The sequence below is a fragment of the Thermobia domestica genome, chromosome 3 (genome assembly GCF_964235325.1).
Source record: "Thermobia domestica chromosome 3, izTheDome1.hap1.1, whole genome shotgun sequence".
In the NCBI taxonomy this organism is placed as follows: domain Eukaryota; kingdom Metazoa; phylum Arthropoda; class Insecta; order Zygentoma; family Lepismatidae; genus Thermobia; species Thermobia domestica.
The window spans coordinates 133,266,002-133,288,708 of record NC_137456.1 but is presented as its reverse complement, the minus strand read 5'-3'; the positions used below and the strand labels follow the sequence as shown (position 1 = coordinate 133,288,708).

Here is a 22,707-nt window from a genome sequence, read left to right as displayed (position 1 = left end):
ATTAAGGTGTTAAAGTGTTAAGAGCATGCATTACTGTGAACTAATAATGTATATATATCAAAACATGATCTCAAGAAATTAACACGTAGCATTTATTAAGTACAGAAAATGACAATGTGCCTTTGCTATATCATAACAGCCGAGATGCAAGGAGAATAGTCTAATCTTTCGCTCCTCTCTCAGGCACTGCGTGCACTAGTTCAATCGTCACCCAGATGGTCTGTATGAAATACGAACGTCATCTGTTGGATTCCCTTTCTAACTACATGAAGAAAGCAAATAGGTCATATTGGGTACTAGGCCATATTGTCTTCAGTTACTAAAAATGTTCCTGGGATTTTTTTTTATTCGAAAAAGGACCTCTTTATATTTGACCAACCTTATAGAAGCTCCAGGACAAGGTACCTGCACGAAAGTTCCACAAAAAATACTACATACTCTAGGGCAGTGGTTCTCAAACTTGTTATTACCGCGACCCACTTTAAATAATAAAAAGTATTTTGTGGCCCACCTACTTTTATTTAAATACACATTGACATTCTACGTAATGGTGGTGTATTTCAAAGCAATTAAATTTTGTAAATCATATCGCAAATTTCAGTTCCTTCAATAACAGTTTGTATGAGTGATTAACATATAATTTATTGGAGATGTTGTAAACACCCCGAGCAACCAGGAATGTTACAAAGTAGAGCTCCATGCTTAAATTTTAATAAGTCAAAATTTAGTTGATTTCTTTTATGTCTATCGTAAATATCTCACTTTCAAAATAAATTGTAACCTAAACTTATGAATAAAGTGACCTTGTCAGTACGAGAATATCAGTCGTTGACGATCGAGCAAGTGTAATGTAAATTTCTTTCTCAGTAACTGTATCACATGAAATTGTACACACGGGCAAAGAGGGTTAATCTTTCCATAGAAAGGTCTTTCCATAGAAAAGTACAAGGTACTCCTGACTAGTGTTGTGAAGGCCTGTTAAAAAAAAAGGGAAATTTTGGGTAAAAAACACTTTTTTACCGTTTTTTCCCGAACTTAAAAAAAACGGAAAATTTGGGAAAAAATTGAAATTTTCGAATATTTTACTACATTATGCTTTTAAAATGAAAACTATTTTATATTTACTAAGTTATACAGCGTGTATCAAAAAGAATCATCTGGTTTTAAACAATAATATCTATTCTGTCTTTTCAGAGATGTGAGTGAACAACGTACTGTTGGAAAGAGGAACATCTCTAGTTGTACATGATTTCCGCCAGGTAGCAGCAATGTGCTTGAGTGAACGCCTACTACGGTTCTGCTTAAAATGGCATCTGGACAACAGAAAGCGTTTTGTGTACTACGTTTTGCGTCCACCTCCAAGGTCACCTGCCCTCACTGTATGTGATTATTTCTTGTGGGCGTTTATAACAGACTCCGTTTATGTGCCTGCGTTACCAAGCACATTGAATGAACTGCGACATCGCACAACTGCAGCTGTGGAAGCTGTAATTGAAGACATGCTAGCTGCAGTTTGGGACGAATTTGAATACCGCATGGACATATGCCGTGCATCTCAGGGGGGGCACATTGAACGCTTATGAACAGATGCAATAAAAACTTTTTGAGTTTCACTGTCATGCAAAACAAAAACTATTTGTATATGTTTATTAATTTCAGAAATACAGACTGGCCAAAGTGGATGAATCTTTTTGATACACCCTGTATTTAAGATCATTGAGTACTTACGTTTCTTCTATTCGAATGGGTAAATTTTGTGGCAACAAATATATGTGCAGCGCTCCTTTCAAGTTAGCACCGTGATAGAATGAAGGTATGGCTACAAAAGGTACTAAAATATAATCCTAGTTAGATTGATTAATATAGACACATTTAAATTATTTTAATCAATCGTATAAAGTTCCCTCTTGATGACAGGGAAGTGTTAAAATGACGGGGCCAGAATCATTTGAGTTAATACGGATATGTTAAAATCTAATATATATTTTATGGGGATAAATATCTTCCTTGTGCTGTGTAAAATTTCCGGAAATTTTGAACCCATTAGAAAAATCTTTTATCCGGAAATATTGGCAAAAACTGGAAAATATAATTTAAAAACTATTTCTTCGCCTGATGCTAATCTTATTTGCTGTAACGTGTCTGCAGCATCTATCTATTAAAATGCTACAATAGGAATTAATAGCGACTGAGCTCCAACCTATAACATTGGCTTTCAAATCTTTCATTTACGGTTATGTGTGATTTTACGTTTAACAGAGACAAACATAACATTTTTAGTATTAAATAAATTAGTTAAATACATCATTTTCATAAAGTTTATGTTTTAAAATTATTGTCAAAGCCTTTGTATTTTAATAAGCCTTCTCTAAAATCAATGCAGGTGAATTGTGCTAGCATCTTCCGAATTCTTTTAAACTATATGTTGTGGACGTTTATATGTTTATGGTAAATCCTTTCGACAATGAGATCTCGGAAAGTACAGGCTCTAGAACAGCGTTTCCCAACCATTTTCAACTTGCGGCACACTACGGGTGTAACTTGAATTCTCGCGGCGCACACAGAAATTATTATTTGTAAATATAAACACCGTGGTATTTTTTTTTTTCTGTGATTACTGATCTCACCGAGAAGAAAGCTTGATGACTGTTTTTCCCCCGTGGTAAATCATTATGCTTATTTTCCATTCTAATTTAAAAATAGAAAACAATTGCAATGAAATGTTGGGCTCAGGTTGTAAAAATACGCTTTCTTTTTCGCAAACTGTATCCAACCTTTCACTAAGAAGGAAGATCACTAAATAAAGAACGAACAAACAAATCTTTTACTTTTAAAGCACAAATGTAGGTAAATTGTATGCACAAATGTAGGTATTTGTTTGCTTTGTCGAAAGGATTGAATGATATTTTAACACTTCAAGTTACGAAATAGTCTGCAAGAATGAAGAAGCAATAATGGTCATAACAGATAAATACTTTTTTTAACATTAAAAAATCTACAGAAAAGTAACACGGTATGAAACTTAAAATTGTAGATTCATAGTGGAGGTTCCTAGTAATGCGAAATACAAATATACATTTTTCCCTATGTCTTGCAATTTGATTGCTATAGAATTAGTAATTTTGTTTCGATTTCCTCGCGGCACACCAGCAGCCCATTGACGGCATACCAGTGTGCCGCGGCACACCGGTTGGGTAACGCTGCTCTAGAAAGATGACGTTTTCATTGATCGATTGCAAATTTTGCGTAGATTGCCCAGTTCTAATTTAATATTTAAAATACATGGCCACTATTTCTTTATTACATTTTTAGGGGTACATTGGAAGTGTTGAAATTAAAAAAAAACTAAAACATCATATCCTACGCATTATACATTCTAACACCACATTGTTGTATATAGGGATTGTATATGTCTCAGGCGTTTGTTTCATTGCCAAACAATAATGTTAAAAGAAGGATAATCATTTCTCCAGTCTAAGATGAACCTTTATTTTCTGAGTGTTTTGCCCAATGAACACCATATATAACAGACATTATAATTAATTGTGTATGTAATGTATTTGCTTATTACATACTGCATGCAAGAAGAAAGAAAATACTGGTCATACATGAATTAGAAACTCCAACCGGGAGTAGGCTCAAATCTTGCAAACGGTGCGAGATATTGAGAAAAAATAATCGAAAAGTCTCCCCTTTGTGATACCCGTTGGCTTTTTTTAATCAATACGTCTTTCACTTGTGTCTGTAAAGGGACATGTACATATGTTGTGAGAAATGAGAAGGAGATTTATGCTCATATGCGAATGATGCGCTGTGTAGAGAGCGCAGGTTCAGCTAGTATATATACAATGTATTTCGCCAGCAGGAAAAATACTTCAAGCAACAGATTTTAATATTACTTTTTAGTTTTCTGATTTCAGGTAAAAAAAAAAAAAATTCCTCTTTATTATTTGTATATTTTTCGAACAACTCAAAAAGAGAGATATTTACACATACACGGCAGAAGAGTGTAAATTTGAGCAGCGAGAAATATATTAAAGAATTTAACATGTGAAACTTCCGTCCGTTATTATTAAAAACTAGCAGAATACCCGTTTTTCGCACGAGAAGAATACGTTTCATTTTGGACATAAAGGGCAACAAAACTGTCACCAATGAACTTAGGGACCTCAAAACTATGAATTCGACTCTAGTATGGGTCATTTTCAATTACTTTCACATGTTGCTATCCTTTAGGAGTACTAATGAGGGGCTGAATTTGGATTTAAACGGCATCGGAAGTGTCACTGTTCATCTCAGCGGCCCCGAAAACTATAGATTCAATTAATATCGGCCATTTTCAATCATTTTTATATATCTTCCGCTTTTTCCTCCTCCAAGCTACGGCGCTGAATTTGGATTTAAACGGCATCTCAGCGACCCCAAAAGCTATGAATTTGACACTAGTATCGGTCATTTTGGATCATCTTTATATATCTCCCCGTTTACCCTCCATGAAGTTACGGCGCTGAATTTGGCTTTAAACTGCATCGAAAATGTCACTGTTCATCTCAGCGACCCCGAAAACTATGGATTCGACACTAATATCGGTTATTTTCGATATATCTCCCCTTCCTTCTTCCAAGTTGCACCATCAAAGTGAAATGATAAAAACTATCTCAGGCCCGAACCTCATCTATGTTGAAAATTTCACCGAGATCAGTTTGGTAGTTTAAGTGTTGTTAAGGCACTAGAAAAGAGGTATTTGTTTACATACAAAATTTTGTACATAAAGTTTATATAAAAGTCTATATTAGAATATTAAATAATATCCTAAAATGAGAGAACATTAGCACCCAGGGGTAACATTAGCATAGAGCTGGGTAAATTTGGCAACGCTGTTCTACAGCAAAATTTTCTCTTTTTAGCTCTTTTTTTTTTCTTTCTTTAATCTGGTTTTCAACAATTACTTCATCATTGACTAACAATTTGAATAAACAGTACATTGAAGCGGTTGCGAACAGCTCCTCAAATGAAAACCAATGTCACGCTTGTTCAGGTCTCTGGAGTAATTATTCAGGCCCGGACTCGGTTCACTGTATGAACTGTGTAAATTGGATGTGCGGTAATTGTAATGAGAACACTACGGACCATGGGCGCTCCAAGTGGACAGGGTAGGGCCCGGGCCCCCCTGACTCACGAAAATGTATACGTAATATAGAAACCAGAAATACCAAACGTAATAGAGCAACCATAGAGATGTCTCCCTAGAAAATTTTCTTCGTGTGCCAGTGCTATAGACCCTTATTATGACTGTCCAATGTGCAATACCGGTATCCGTAATTGAGCACTTCAAATGCTGTTATAATGATTCAACACTCTATTTTTGTAATTTTCTTCACTCAATTTTTGTAATATAGAGATCTCTGTTTTCCTATACATAAATTGTACAATTAGTGGTTTTAATAAATTAAAAATATAGTGAATATTTTTAAAAATATTTTTAGGTACCATTGAAGCTTCTATTGAGTACATATTTTCTAAAAACAAGCCTTATAAATAAAATAAATGACTTGCCAAAGTTATCCGCATACGGGGTAAAATTGGCAGCCAAAAAATATTTTTATGCGATTACAAATTTGAATTTTGAAAAAGATGTTACAGATATTACAAGAGGAATGTTCAAATGCCATGTTGACCTTTTTTTTTTAAAAAAAAAATCAATAGTTTGAGCAAAAAATCTTGAAAATCCTTTAAAAGACTTGCCAATGTTCCCCCATTTTACGCCAGTAATTATGTTTTAGAGCATGAGTATTACTGAAATTTGTCTACTGCTCTCTCTGTGAAGAAGTAATTTGGTTAAAATTAACAAAATTTTCCCAGATTAAAGAGCACATTAAGAACTGTTTTATTCAAGAGCCCTATTTTTTACAACAGAAACGCTCCATGATGGTAGATGTGTATGCAATTATAAAAGTTCTCTAATTAATGCACAACCATGAATAAACGACTAAAAACTACATAAAGCAAATGAATACAGACTATTAATTTTCAAGAATAATTATAACAATTTTATTTTTGAATGCTTTTTTTTTTTAATATTCGCAATATTGAAATTTCTCAACATACATTTTTCACGTGTTCTAAGAAAAACAGTTCCATTACTAGTAATAAAATTAACATAATATAAAGATTTTTGTTATTTTCCCAATTTTTCCGGAAAGAAACCGAAAAAAACGGTTTTTTACCAAGAGGTTCAAAATTTCCGGAAATTTTACAACACTACTCCTGACCAATGCTCTATCCCGTGACAGACTTTGACTCATCCACTCTCTTTCCATCCTAACCCAACATGTCTGCTGACTGTATAACAAACCAGGCCTCTGAATAACCACTTAGATTTCATCTCATTAACAAACGCTTCCAATTTTCGTTTCCTTTCGTTGAATAGTACTTTACAACATATAATTCTGCATCAAAATACAATTTTCACAATTAAAACGAAAATCTTCTCGTGACCTACTAAAAAAACGGCCTGAGACCCATCAATGGGTCGCGGCCCACACTTTGAGAAACACTGCTCTAGGGGGTTGCACTTACCAAATTTTTATTGATATACGGTTCATTGGCATGAAGATAAAAGAAAAATTCCTAACCAACATTGTGACGCATTGAAAAACCAATAAATAGGTAAATTAATAAAAATGAAAAATGGAAACACCACATCGGAAGCTCCTGCTCATATTCTAATTACGTTAGGATCGTCGAACTGTCTTTCCATTAAAGAATGCTTTTGAATGATACCATGGTCCATAAATTCCGGACATTTCTCCAAATTTTCCTGAACTTTTTTTTAATTTGGGCACATTTATTGGAGTCCCAGCATTAAGTGCCTGTACAAAAGGTATATAAAAGAATGTTTGTACTCTGAGCCTTAGTAGGGGCGTCCAAATAGATTACCGGATTTTCGTTTCGTTCAAAATCTCCGGAAAATGCCAGAATTTGCATTCGGAAAGCATTTGTGTGGTATCATTCAAAAGTTTGGTTCATTGCGAAGATAATAATGTAGCACTGTAAACCTAAGGTAATTTAAAAACAAAAAATCAGTAGCTTTCTAAGTTAAAGTATCTAAACATGTTTCCTTTTAAAACGCCGGCAATTGTCTGGTCTGATCTAACAGACCACACAATTCAGTGGTGTGGTCTGTTACACCGTGCATCGAACCTGAGACCTTCTGCTTCTGAAGCTAGTTATAATGTCACTTCAACTCCACCCAGCTTGGTTCATCCAGATTCTGCAAGATAGAAGCATTTCTGTGTGGTTGGGCAGCTTATTGCCGAATGATAAGAACGCTACTCTAGTTAACAGCAGCAATTCTGCCCCTTAAGAAAACATACAACTCATTATATAAGCTGCCATGCAGAGGTGGTTTCGTTTGTTCTGTAAGTATGTGGTCCGCCTCCAACATTACAACGCACTCTTTCGTTATGAATACATATGTGCATGAAGAGAACTCCACCCTAGCTGCAGGGAATATTGAACGAAAAGTATCATTGCACTGTGCCAGTGACGAAAACATCCTTCTTCCCTTGTACCCTAAAAGACGAAAAGCTGAATACCAACTTCGGAATTCAAGCCTTGGATTGGGTCAATAGCTTCTGCCATCTGACACGCTATGTAAGAGTAGATCAACCGCTATCGGCTATATTGGATTACGTTCGTTTTCATTTTCGTTTTGCACGCGTTTGCATACCTTGCCTAAGGTTTCCGTTATTGTGAGTGGAAGTACAAGCGAGAAGGATTAAAATAAACTGGACATATGTGATACGTTATTTAAACGCGGTATTCACATACACAATGCATAAATAGTGTATAGGGTTATATCGTATTTACTCAAACATAAACCCCCTTTGAATGTAAGCGCTCTTCGCCCCCTAAAAATCGTGTTTCGGTTTTGAGAATTCGTTTTTCATGCGATTACAAAAAAAAACCCTATAGGATCACTACAGAAAATTCACGCAACTACAAAACCAACGCCTTATCATTGGCTGCAAAACCAGTGACTTGTTAGAAGTAAATTTTCATATAGAGTTAGTAGTATAGTTTTACCTCCATTCATTCTGAAAAATACTATGCCTGACGTTACATGCAGTGTTACATTTACTGTAAAAATGACTTCTCAGGAGTAGTTACTTATTTTTATTGATATCACCCATTATGTGCTTATCATCTAGCAGCGAAATTGTGAACACCTTGTCAGCTGAAAGCTGTTGCCAGTTACCTTGTTTTGTCGGTGATGATCATGGGACACTTCCACTGATCATTTTGTGCTAAAATAGTTTTACTTTTTTTCTTCTTCTTTCTGAAGTAATACAAGAATGAATCAGAATGGATGAAGAACAAATAGCGAATGCTCTGGATATACTAATATTTGATTCTGATTTTGACGGCGAGGTCTTCATAGATATAATGATTTACGATTCTAAGAATCATTAAGGTATTCTCAAAAAGAGAACCAGAAGATTTAATTAGAAGAGAAAATACACATAACACCCATCTTCAAAAGACATCCAATACAAGTTTTAACATGCTAAGTTTCTGCTTACTTACTTATCTGTGGTATTGCTCTCTGGGTACAAGGATGAATCAAATTGAACCACACGAAAGCTAACTACCTATAAACAGTTTTCGTACCTTTTCCATAATTAGTGTCTTTTGACATAAGGACGCTATAGTATCACAAGCAAAAAAAAAGAAGAAAAAAGAAAAGGAAAAGAAAGAAAGAAAAAAGAAAAATAATCAAATTTTGGACGGTTCTACAGCATTAATAATGCAAATAAAATGGACAGTGTAATATACTTTCAAAGTACCTTAATATCAGTACTATGGTCATCACATGACATATTTCGAACAAGTAGAAACAGAGTTACCAGGAATTGAAAATTTGACTTTTTTCAGAAGCCTTTATTTCGAAAATCTGATAAGTACCTCGTCGAATTGTATATATGGTTTTCAATGAATATAAAGATCTTAATGCCATTTTCAACAATTTGATATCTCACACCGTTTTGCACATATATATAAAAAAATTAAAGTTTGCTACACTGCTTAAAATTATGTAAGTCCGAGAACTTATTGTAATTACACATATCAAATTTTCATTTAACATGTAGATTTGCAATAGAAATAACCTGACGTAGTGCTATTTGAAAAAAAAAATAGTTTTATATTTGGTATTTGTTTTGTGTATAACAGGCAACATTGTTAACTGTTAGATTTAGCTGTATTTGCACTGACCCGAGGAAGATGTAGAATATTGCAATAATAGGTACCTCCTTATGGCAGGGTGTAAATTCATGTAAAAAGAAGAAAAAGAATTGGTAGATAACGTGTTTGAATATCATGAGTTTTTTGCAGATCTTGCAGCGTTATAAAATGTATTGGTTCTTTCATTTAATTTTATATATACGTTATAATTTATATCAGTTTATGTGGGAATACATAATGGTATTAAAGTGCACGTCTGGTATTAGCTAATTGTCTTAAATTATTTGGTACTCATTAGTTATATAGGATAATGTTTAACTGTCGTTAGACCTAAAAAGATAAGCCTACTGTTATAAGTAGATGATACGCGTAAGAAACATCTAGAACCAGTAACTCAAAAAAATGATATATCTAATATTAACTTTGTAGTATCACAGAGTACTGTATGACGATCAATGTTCCATGCCAACATTTGCATATGATAAAATTTCAGTGTTTTTCGTGGTCGAAATGATTACCAATAACCCGAAAATCAAACGCCCGCATAGGAAAATAATTTTCATGCATACTTAGCTAGTCATGGTCCATTTCCAGCTAAGTTTGGTCTAGATTGGATGAGTTATGTAGATCTTTCGCTATACCTACTATCCTTGTGACTGACTATTAAGAAAATAAAATAAAGCGCAAACAAGTAACATAACTTTATTAAAGCAAACGTATCAAGAATTTGTCCGAAATAAGCTAAAATTTCCATTTTGCTTCTCTATAGCGGGAGTCAGCTTTGCCGTATGACATAGCGAACCTCTTTCAAAGAAGGGTAGCAATCCCGCCCCAGAAAATGAGATTAGTACGAGTACCATAGCAAATTACACTCCATACCATGACAATTTTGCCTCCTATTTCACTATAAGATGATGACATTGTGTCATGGTCTGTCGATTGCTTTCACATCTATACGATCGGAGGAGGGAGGGGTCGAAACGGTGGCTCAGTGGTAGAACACCCATATCTGGTGCAGTTAACCCCTGGTTCGATTCTAGGCATGTGAAATTGTGAAGAACATCATCTCCATGGATTTTCTTGGAGATCCACATTTCCTCTAACATTTTCATTCCATTAATTTTCTTATAATCAATCACATTTTCATTAATCATTCTTTCCCTTTTGCCTTAGCATTAATCGTGGGACGTAAGGCCAAAAGATTTCATTGCATGTTTCACACCGTCAGCTGCTATCTCAGAATTTATAAAATTGACTTCCATCGGAGATTGTAATACGGTTCCAAATATGTTGCACATGACGGTTAACCAATTGTCTCCGAGTTATTTATGGTTTTGTAAGCAGTTGCTTCTATATGGCCACACGTCAGTACATTTCTTGACGTGTCGGCTTCTACACTTGACTTCTTGACGATTCCTGCTGATTAGTCAACTTCGGCTGCTATATTATTGGAAGGTTTGGGAAACCGGGTCTTTGTACCTCAGACGACCGCACGTATAAAATGTGCTATTGGTCCCTTTCATCCCGATCTTGGGTCTACACATGTCTTTCTATCCCGTTTCAACTGCACTTGCTGCTAAAAACTGGAAATGGTTCACGTAACACAGTACTAATCACAGACAAGAATATATACACACAGTAAACTCGGCGAATAACTTTAAATCTCACGTGATCAGTGCACAGTAGCACCTCTTACTAGTGACGAATACATGCCGATCTAGCTGTGTGGAAATTTTCAACCTAATCGTCAACTGACAATCGATGACAAAACATTCTGATAACTGTGATAACGTATGATGCCATGTGCTAAAACCAATGACAGCGTCAATACTATGCAACGAAATCGAACTTTGATTGGTTCTTTACCCATGCAGATAATCAGAATGGATTTCAACAGGGCACATGGGAAGATGCTTATCTGTGAACGACACACTTGTGTGTAACGAATTAAACATAAAGCTAGCTCTCTCTGCAGACGATACAGTATACTTATCGTCTACTAGTTAGACCAATGGATGCTAGAAATGAACCCAGCAAAATCACAGTTGATTTTGTTGTAGCCACCAACGAATCGCAGAGGCATAAAAATGATAAAAAGAAAATCATTAGAATTGATAGGCACAAACTACATTCCACTAAAGAGGCAAAACGGAGTTACATTTGATCATAAATTAAGATTCAATACTATTACAGGCAAGGAGTGCAGTAACACAAGCACTTTTACCTCTTACAATGAATACTCACATAGAAACAAGAAAAAAATGCTATCTTTACAAAACTACGATCAAACCTCTACTGATATGAACACTGCTAACTGCTAACAATGTTAATTAACGTCCAAAATCACACAAATGTTAGCTACAAAGAACTTACAATGTCTATAACATAGAGAAAGAATTATACAGACTGACAAATCTTGAAACAATAATAGATACAAACAACAACAAAAACTTAATATTACGTGTAGCGAAAAACTAAAGAAAAACTTTCTATCTAACAAATAAGCATTTCCAAGAGATTACCAATACCCAGAACCTTTCTATCTCCACTTTTCAGAATAAAATGAATAAAAGCAAGGAGGTATCATTTGCTTAACCTCCGAACCTAACAACTATTATAGCTCACTTCATCAATTAATCAAATATTCCTGAACTTACTGCCAACCTCTTGTCTTAAAGCTTCAAAGGACATCACCTTGCTAAATAACACCAAAGCATTAATTATGGACGTTCAAGACGATAAATTGACTTGACTTTGTGTGTATATATTCTTGCTTGTGGTACTCATAGTGCATTCACTGACCTCTGCCACACTTTCAATACCGAATTAAGCTATCTTGGGTGAACTCCTTCGCATTGAGTTGAGTTGATTTGAGTTTAACGTCCCGTTCAGCAGCGAGGCTGTATAAGACGTAGACCTAATTAACGTAGAATCCGAAACACATGAGCTCCCGCCGGAAATCGAACCCGGGGCTTAGCCACGAAGGAGCTCTCCTTTGCATTCGTTCGATGTTTCCACCACATTGTGTTTTATTTTGCTGATGCCAATCTACTTATGTCAGGGTAATGTACCGGGTTTCGGTTCAATAAATTTGGTATGCACTTTCTTTTTCCTTAAGACAGTGAATTTCGTAGAACAGTTTTATTTTCAAGTTATTTATTGTACAACACATACACTTATACTTCTACTATGCCACACCATAAAAATAAATATTCTGGTACACAGAAATATATCAATTTCATACGTATAAGGTATCAGTCTGGTTGTGTCTTGTATCATACATAGTCTATAAATTTCTTTAATTTATAGTATGTGTGTGTGTGTGTATGATACCTCATTTGACAAGCCATTGGCTCCCGATTTAAAGCTAATCGGAAGAACGTCTATTTGCAAAATCAGATTATCATCACTTTCAAAGATCTTTAGCTTGCGATCCGCAATACTCGTTATATATAAGTTTGAACAGAAATAAATGGAACACGATTATTAAGAATGTGATGGAAATCCAGAAAAACATTGGTAATCCACCAAAATGATGCCCGTGTTTATGAAGAGCGATCACATGGTGATTGTGGGCAGGAGCTTCTACTACTTCTTGAACATGGATGGCATGTCGTAAGTCCTCCATATGGCGTTTGTCATAGGTTATGTACAATATTGCCGTCACTGGGTCTGTTAACTTGACAGGAAACATTTTCTTTTCTGGACCAAGTTGAACAGGGTAATCTAAACAGCCACCGTCACATGCGTAGTAAGTCTTGTCACTCCTATCCAGAGCAACGTACAACACTGCCTTATTGTCATCCTGAACCACAACACTGACATTCACGTGGGTTGACCTACCATAGCTTATTCTTCTGAAGTGATAGTCCCTGTGAAGATACTTTGGATGGATGTTGAACTCCAAATGTTGGTTGCTAAATCGGAATGCCCCAAAACTTAAAACCATTGCTTGAACTACTCCTGTAGCACCAGCCCTCAAGAGGTTATGACAGCCTTGTTTTTCCAAGGTCAGAAGCCAACTTGATGTCACGGTCTTTATATCATCAATTGTAGAAAGATCTCGCCACAGATTAACTGCTTGCAAAGTGTGGTAACCTCCGTAGCAACCTTCTGTATAGGATAATATATTAGCTAATTCTGTTTTTCTGTCCTGTGTAGTCTCGTCTTCAAAAAATGATGCTCGAACCTGCGACAATACATAATAGATCGTTGCATTAATTCGATCACCGTTAATTGCTCCTGCAGCCTTTGAGTAACTGATACTCAACCCAGTGCTCCATAGCTGACGCCAAACATTGATATGCTGCTCTCGGAAGTCGTTGATATTCTTCTGAAGAGCCAACTTCATGTACCGTTTCGCCTGATTTTCTACAACTTCCTTTCTTATTCCGTAATCCAATTTACTCATATATTCTGAGTAATTTATTACCGTCAAAATTTCAAACATTACTTTATTTTGTGCTGCAACCTCTATACGTGACGGTAATGTCTTGCTTACAATTGTTACAACAATGGCCTTCTCGGGGTTGGTTTGGGGAACATTTATTGACCCCGTTACCACTAAATATTCACTACTACTGCCGTTTGCATCTCGTAATATTATAGTTTTTGTAATGGCTGCTGGCCAGAATGATACTTTTAACTGTTCCAAATCTGCAATTACTCTTGAAGATGTTGGATTAAAAATTTTGATCTCCTGGACTAACACAGATGGTAAAGTTCTATGAGCATAATATTGGAGTGATGCATGAAGTCCATTATTAAAGCACTGAAACTTGTACGTGATACCGTTCAGGTAATGTACTACTGTGGCTTCACTAGATATCGCACTACTGAACTTTAACAAAGGTATTGGGTGAAAATATACAGGTAACGACAAGGTTCTTCCATATTTTATGTACAAGGGCATATTAAAATTTAAAGTAGCACCGAACACTCCATTACCAACGTAAGGCAAATAGGGACGCTCCTTAGCCAACAACGGAGAATGCTGAATATTTACATTTAAGTCCTCAAGCTCGAAATAGAATGGAGCAAGATGATCCATGCAGCTTTTAGCTAGATCCTGAACATTAATTTTCTTTGGATGAAACAAATGTAAACTGGATGGCCTCAAATACAGAATCAACCCGAATACAATAGTGATCAAAATAAAGATACGTCTGTAACTAAGGTATCCATCTAGGCTCCTCTTTAGCTTTCGTATCATTTCAATATGATCCATTTTGCTGTACATTCATACATGTATAAATCTCAATCATGAGATAGGATAACACCCCTTTCATGTAAGTTTATTACAAGGCAATGTAAAAGAAGTCTACTCTCTTCTTGAACGTACACAACTCACATAAATACTTTCATATTCTTACGCTTTTGAAGTTTTTTAATAGGTTCTTCAATTTTAAAAAAATCAATGGACACTCACAAAACTCTAACAAACCCATACATATGCAATTATTATTTGATATCTGAAAAACAAAATTTTATTCTCAAGATCTTCAATAAAATAAGCACGATATCTGTAGACAAGCTTCAGCGTCATTATTTTCATTCTCTTCTTCTTCTATTAAGAATCACAAATGGAACGAAAATATTTGCCAAACGTTTTGAGAAAGATTTACCTGCAATTTACACAGATAAGTGTACATTCTAATAATTGTAATAGGTAATAAATAATAACAAAGTAATAATTATAAGAAATAAAAGGGGAAGTCTTCACTTTGGCCATTTCATTCATGTTTTCGATTCAGTGATTTGTTCTTTCGGTTTCGATGCTGCAGCTGCCCATCGATAAGTGGGACCACTTTAAAAGGATATAGTGTAGTAGAGAACGGTAGAATAGAGCAAGATAGGGATAAGTAAGGTAGGAATAGGAACGTGCTTAAGGTTAGGGAAGTTTTCACCCATTTTCATAAAATTGTGCGGAACCGAAAGATCAAATCATTGAATCGAAAAATATGAATGAAACGGCCAAAGTAAAGACTTGTCAATAAAAGTTTACAAAGTAAGGTGCAGATTGAGAATAAAGGTCCAACTAAAGATTAATGACATATACACCCTATTTTTTCGACAAAATCAGCTTTTAGTGCCATCAATAATCGTCTTTTATAGACGACACTGCAATTTTCAGTACAGGTTAACTTTAAGCGGGCACTAGAGTTATTGTTATAAGTATAGCCTAGCATTTTCTGCGCAAATTTGATCTCCCAACAAACTATTATCCATCGTTTTTCTAGAATCATTGCACGACGGGGGTTCGCTTCATAATCCAAGAGTCGGGATGAAGCCGAATAGTGGTAGGGCTTAATAATGTTATCTTTTCGCAGTCCACGAGTACTACTTATGATTGGAGCACTTGCATGCATTATTGAGTTAACAAATTGCCTTCAATTTCCCATACCTTGGACAATGGAGCCAATTAAATATTGACTTATGTGATTGCAACGCATCTTTGCTAACAGTTTACGACAAACAACGAGGTCGATTAAATATCGTTTTTTCCAAACTTTTGCGATCATAGTGTCTCACAAAATTTTTCTCTTTGTGTACGACCTGCTTGAGATTTCTTTGCCTGGAATTAACATACCTATGTTAGTCAAATCCCAAATGAAAATTTATGATTTTGTACAATTTTGCTTGCTTTCTGCAAAAAACTTCATCAAACATATAGCATGTTTATTCGGATATTTTGTTCTAAAATTTGGATTCAAGACTTTCAATATGATAAATTTAGTCTCAAGATCGCAGAATCTTACGATTGACGTCATTACACAAATTCATTAAATATATATATATATATATATATATATATATATATATATATATATATATATATATATATATACATTTAATGTTGTTTGTCGGAAATTGATCGCAAAGATGCGTTGCGATCACGCAAGTCAATATTTAATCGGCCCCATAATGTGTTGTAATAGACGACATTCCTTTCCTTTCCACAATTTCTTCATGTATACTTATCTTGCAGATATGTCGCATACATATTTTAATTACTTACTTAATACTCTTTTAACTGATATCACATACTTTTCTGTAAATTTTCCAAATACTCGAGATCTCTCTCTCTCTCTCTCTCTTTTTTTTTTTTTTTTTTATCAGGCTACATCTTTTACGCGCATGCAGTAAAACCTTGGGGTAAATTTTAATATACGTTTAGGAATACAAAACTTTTATCTTTCACGAGTATCCAACGTGCCCTCCATACATCTACAGTATATCAGGGATCTCCAAACTTTTAAGCCTAAAGGCCACACTCACTTCTACATTATCAGTAAGTCCCAAGGACCAAGCCAGCTCATAGTAACGACAGCTTCATCTTTTGAGGAGCGGAAGTAGGCAAACAAAATAGCAAATAGCTAGCCCATTCAGCCAGTATTTCTTCATACTTGGTATAGGAAAGTGCGACGTCACTACGACGAAATTCGTCCTCAAAACAAACGAAAAACTTCCGTGTGACTTTTTCTTTGTGGGGAAGGGTTGCTAGGTGTGATAACAACTCAAACACATTTTAATTTCTATAGTTTGCATGAAATGATATCAACTTTAGCATGCTGAAACCTAAGTCACTACCAAGCCTAAGTGATACGGATATTCTACATAAGACTTACGAGTCCACAGAAACATATAGCAAAGACATTTCTTCAGCATTTTCACGAGAAATTTTAACCATGTGGTCGGCACTTACTAATGAGATCTTTAAAGTGAGAACAATAATTGAACTGGAATTTCTTCTTAAAGTGAAAAATCACTTCGTTTCATCCAGTTTTCCAGAAGTCTGTACAACATGCTGCTGCTTCTAACCATTGTGTCACAGCAATGCAGGGGCGGATCCAGGACCGATTCTGGGGGGGGTAGTAATACTGCTACTTAGAGCTACTTTTAAGAGCTCCAAACTCTGGGATGAGTTTTACTTATATAGAAAATAAGAAAGTTTCCTCTTCTGGGGGGTGATCGCCCCGATCGACTCCTCCTGGATCCGCCACTGTAGCTATGTGTATGAGTGCGTTGATTTTTCAGATTTAAAATTAAGACCAAATGTCTATCTGAGGAGTACTATGAATCAAGAGAAATTAAATGAATAACACTTCTTTGAATCGAGCAATCCTTGGCTAGAAATCTGAACTTCGAATAGATAATAGATAATTTTGCGGAAGTGAAAGCAATAAACTAGGAATTTTATGGTAGATTATAAAAATTATATAATATAGCATTTATAAAAAAAATAATAATATTAACCTAGAGATATATCGTACACACAGCATTCTGCATATAAACTATAGTACTATTTAAAGTTTTTTTTTTAATATATGAGTTATAAAAACAATTCAATTATAAAATTTGATTGTCTGTTATAGTAACCAGATGAATGGGCTAATTTTCCCAGAGGCCTGCAAGCCTCTAGTTATGCCTCTGATGTCTACAAAACAAGGACAAAATGACGCAAATTGCGCCAATAAAAATTTTAAGGAGGTTGATATTGTACAAAGTTGTTGTAACATTAAAAAAAAATAACAACTAAATATTTGCACATAGGATAATTATACTTTGTGCAAGATTAATACGTTTTAATGAAGCGCATATAGTTGGAGAAGAGCAGAAGTTAGATTCAAAGCCACCGGGTAAGTTTCAAGAAAAGAAACAGTATTATGTCATAGGAATTCTGAAATAAATTACTTTGAAATATTTTGAAGATTCATCAAAGTTTAGTTAATTGATTTTAGTTTACATCCTTATGTTAATAAAGAAGTTATAAGGACGAGAGACTACTGTTTAGTGGGCTCTGACTCATAGGTGCAGTTGGCAGATACCGGTATAAAGACTGCATGCAGAATCGCCTCTCTCAGGAGGTGCTCTTTCCCATAAACTCTTGCCTCCAAAGAGAATGAATTATAAAAGTGGAACAGGTTTTACGCTCTGCAACAAACGAAATCTATATATTTAAAAAATGAAAGTCACTATGTATGTGACTTCGTACTTCTTGAGTCACCCAATCGATCTCGATCAAATTTTCCACATAAATGAGGTTCAGGCCTGGGGTAGCTTTTATCCTTTCACTTTGACGGCAAAACTTAGGGAAGGGGGATATATATTAAAATGATAGAAAATGACCGATATTAGTGTCGAATTCATAGTTTTCGGGGTCGCTCAGAGGGACAGTGACATTTCCGATATCGTTTAAATCCGAATTCAGGAGCAGGGGAAGATCGGAAACGACCGATATTAGTTTCGAATTCATAGTTTTCCATTCCAGTGCCATTTAAATCCGAATTCAGCAACGGAACTTGGAGGAGGGATATATATATATACACACACACACACACACATATATATATATATATATATATATATATATATATATATATATATATATATATATATATAGTGGCGGATATAGGATATGATCAAGGGAGGGGTTAAACCACAGTTTGCAACTTTATCCAGTGTAAAGCAGAATTGAAGCCCATTTTATTCGGTGTATACCTGAGCGTCAAGGGGGGCTATAGCCCCTATAGTTCCCCTGGATCCTCGCCTGTGTATAGATAGATAGATAGATATACACTGGCGCAAATCCCGGGGGATGAGGGGGACATGCCCCCTCCAATCTTGCAGCTGGGGTGGACTGCCCCCCAAAAATATGATTCGAAATGTATTCGGAAGAAGTGTGATTATTTGTGTCCGATTGCCACAAAGAAATGTGAGATGAAATTGATCTGCCCCAGAATAAGGCTCAAATATGCCCGCCTCCCAATGTTGAAGACAACTCTGCTCTCCTAATCCGTCCACAGCATTGTTTTTCGACTTCATAGATATTTTGAATATCGCTTAAAGAAAAAGAGATTACGGGAACGGTCTTACCCTTCCCCAGCAATATTGAAGACAGATTTGGACTGCTGTGTATATATATATCCACACTGTGTCTGATGTGATAATGAAGTAGAAACGCGAAGGGACATGCACAGCACAAAAGCGTACGGGCCAACCTCGTCTGTTGACTGACAGAGACCGCCTACAGTTAAAGAGGGTGGTAAAGTGTAATAGGCAGACATCTATCCAGACCATCACACAGGAATTCCAAACTGCATCAGGATCCACTCCAAGTACTATGACAGTTAGGCGTGAGGTGAGAAAACTTGGATTTCATGGTCGAGCGGCTGCTCATAAGCCAAACACACGCAGGTAAATGCCAAACGACGCCTCGCTTGGTATAACGAGCGTAAACATTGGACGATTGAAAAGTGGAAAAACGTTGTGTGGAGTGACGAATCATGGTACACAATGTGCCGATCCAATGGCAGTGTGGGTATGGCGAATGCCCGGTGAACGTCACCTTTCAGCGTGTGTAGTGCCAACAGTAAAATTCGGAGGTGGTGGTGTTATGGTGTGGTCGTGTTTTTCTTGGAGGGGGTTTGCACCCCTTGTTGTTTTGCGTTGCACTCTCACAGCGCAGGTCTACATTGATATTTTAAGCACCTTCTTGCTTCCCACTGTTGAAGAGCAATTCGGGGATAGCAACACGATCGAGCCCTTGTTCATACTGCACGGCCTGTGGTGGAGTGGTTACACGACCATAACATCTCTGTAATGGACTGGCCTGCACAGAGTCCTGACTTGAATCCTATAGAACACCTTTGGGATGTTTTGGAACGCCGACTTCGTGCCAGGCCTCACCGACCTACATCGATACCTCTCCTCAGTTCAGCACTCCCTGAAGAATGGGCTGCCATTCCCCAAGAAACCTTCCAGTACCTGATTGAAAGTATGCCTGCGAGAGTGGAAGCTGTCATCAAGGCTAAGACGGTGGGCCAACACCATATTGAATTCCAGCAGTAACGATGGAGGATGCCACGAACTTGTAAGTCATTTTCAGCCAGGTGTCCGGATATTTTTGATCACATAGTATATATATATATATATATATATATATATATATATATATATATATATATATATATATATATATATATATATATATATATATATATATATATATATACAGGGTGTTTAATACATAATGGTCATAAATTAAACTGTAGATAGTACACGCCAAATCTAACAAAAAATTCTTAGTAAACATGTGTCCGCCAACGATTCGTAACGGAGATAGGGGTTGTCGAAAGTATAAGAAAATGAAGTTTAGAGACGAATATCTCAAAAACTATGAATCGGACAGAGGGCGGTCCAATGAATGACTATCGAAGTCAGTTCTGCACTATGCAGAAATGCATGGTTGATAACTCTGCAATTCGCGCGCAAGGGTTTCCCCAAAGAAACGGATGAATTCCCGAAAAATTATCCAAGGAAAAGGGGCTCGAGATGAACATCGAGGGCGATTCTTTTCACCAGTAATTCATAAGTCGTGGTACCAGGACGAAAGCTCGAAAAGATACAAAATGGCAGACAATGTTTACGTGCCGTGTGTAGTTGCATAACCAGCAGGAAATGAGAGAGGCAATCGAAGTGTGGTGATGTACGTTGTAAATGGCTCCAGGAAGAATTCCGACAACTAATGCATACGTACAAATGTGGCAGCACTTAGGTAAATCAAACGGTATGCAAGACACTGATGAAGCATTATGTGCTAAGCAGCAAATGTAACTAATATCCGCAATGGGAAAAGCATGCCATCATTCGAGGCGAATCTGAGGCGAATCTGAAACATTCCGCATGTATCGAAGATATACCTCTCGATAGGCGTCAGCGACTGTTGTATATGCATGATGGAGCACCAGCACATTTCTTTAACCGTGTCAGAGAACATTTACATGCCCGATTCGGACAAAAGTGGATAGGATGTGGGGGTCCTATTGCTTGGCCACCGCGCTCCCCGGACTTAAATCCATTAGATTTCTTTCTCTGGGACCATGTGAAATCGCGAGATTATTCTACCCCTGTTGCAACATTAGAAGACCTTCGAGAAAGGGTGGAATAATGTTGCGGACATATTCAACAGGATGCCGACATGTTATCACGAGTATGTGGATCTTTGCGAAGACGGGTATGAGCATGCATTTGTATGAATGGACGACACTTCCACCATTTACTTTAATGATAGTAGTACGTTAATTTCTCATGTATCTCTTCTGTGGTTACACATCAGGGTATTTGCTGTTTAACTTATGATTAATACTGTACACATTACCAACATGACGATTTCTGTTTGTTGATATGGACAAACACGACATGTCCATCATTTTTTGCTTGTTGTAACACACTTACGCGTTCAACATGTGGAATGTTTCAGATTCGCCTCCCACATACTCGAATGATGGCATGCTTTTCCCATTCCGGATATTAGTTACATTAACTGCTTAGCACATAATGCTTCATCAGTGCCTTGCATACCGTTTGATTTACGTAAGTGCTGCCACACTTGTACGTATGCATTAGTTGTCGGAATTCTTCCTAGAGCCATTTACAACGTACATCACCACACTTCGATTGCCTCTCTCATTTCCTGCTGGTTATGCAACTACACACGGCACGTAAACATTGTCCGCCATTTTGTATCTTTTCGAGCTTTCGACCTGGTACCACGACTTATGAATTACTGGTGGATAGACTCGCCCTCCATGTTCATCTCAAGCCCCCTTTCCTTTGATAATTTTCCGGGAATCCCTCCGTTTCTTTGGGGAATCTCTTGCGCGCGCATTGCAGTTATCAACCATGCATTACTGCATAGCACAGATCTGACTTCGATAGTTATTCATTGGACCGCCCTCTGTCCGATTCATAGTTTTTGAGATATTCGTCTCTAAACTTCATTTTCTTACACTTTCGACAGCCCCTATCTCCGTTACGAAGCGTTTGCTGACACATGTTTACTAAGACTTTTTTGTTAGATTTGGCGTATACTATCTACGGTTTAATTTATGACCATTACTTATTAAACACCCTATATATATATATATATATATATATATATATATATATATATATATATATATATATATATATATAGGAGTTGCATATTTAAAGTTTTTATTTCAACCCAGCAAAGCGAGTAATCAACGGAAGTATTTTATAAAATTACGATGAAATATTACAAATTCAGCTGAACTTGTGAGTTAAACTGTAAAGCAAAAATCATGAAACAATTATTAAACTTTATTTTGTGTTTACCTATAGTGTTATGCAAAGATGAGACAGTATCAATCGATCGATGGCATCGCGCTAAACAATATGAGAAGCTTCAAAGTAAATGCTTATGAGTAGGTTTCGAGAATAAGAAAACATTTATATGGCTCTAAATAGTATGTCGTTCGTTGGCAGTAATAATAACAATAATAATTGATAGCTTATATTCTGCTGGAATAGTTTGCTTATTTATTTACGTAATTTTTACGTAAAAGTATGGTGTTAAATAGCAGATTGTTGTTAATTTTCTGTTCTCCTCACAGTGACACACACTGTTGCCTGTAATTTCATAGTCCATAAAATTGC

General features: G+C 36.2%; 1 protein-coding gene across 1 annotated transcript; it reads right to left on the bottom strand.

Annotated features, from left to right (window-relative positions):
- Positions 1–11,382: 11,382 nt before the first annotated feature.
- On the bottom strand, positions 11,383–14,799 carry LOC145680748 (uncharacterized protein KIAA2013 homolog). The gene has a single exon (XM_081751719.1). The coding sequence runs from the start codon at positions 14,483–14,485 to the stop codon at positions 12,659–12,661; it is 1,827 nt and encodes a 608-aa protein (XP_081607845.1). The 5' UTR covers positions 14,486–14,799; the 3' UTR covers positions 11,383–12,658.
- Positions 14,800–22,707: the final 7,908 nt, after the last annotated feature.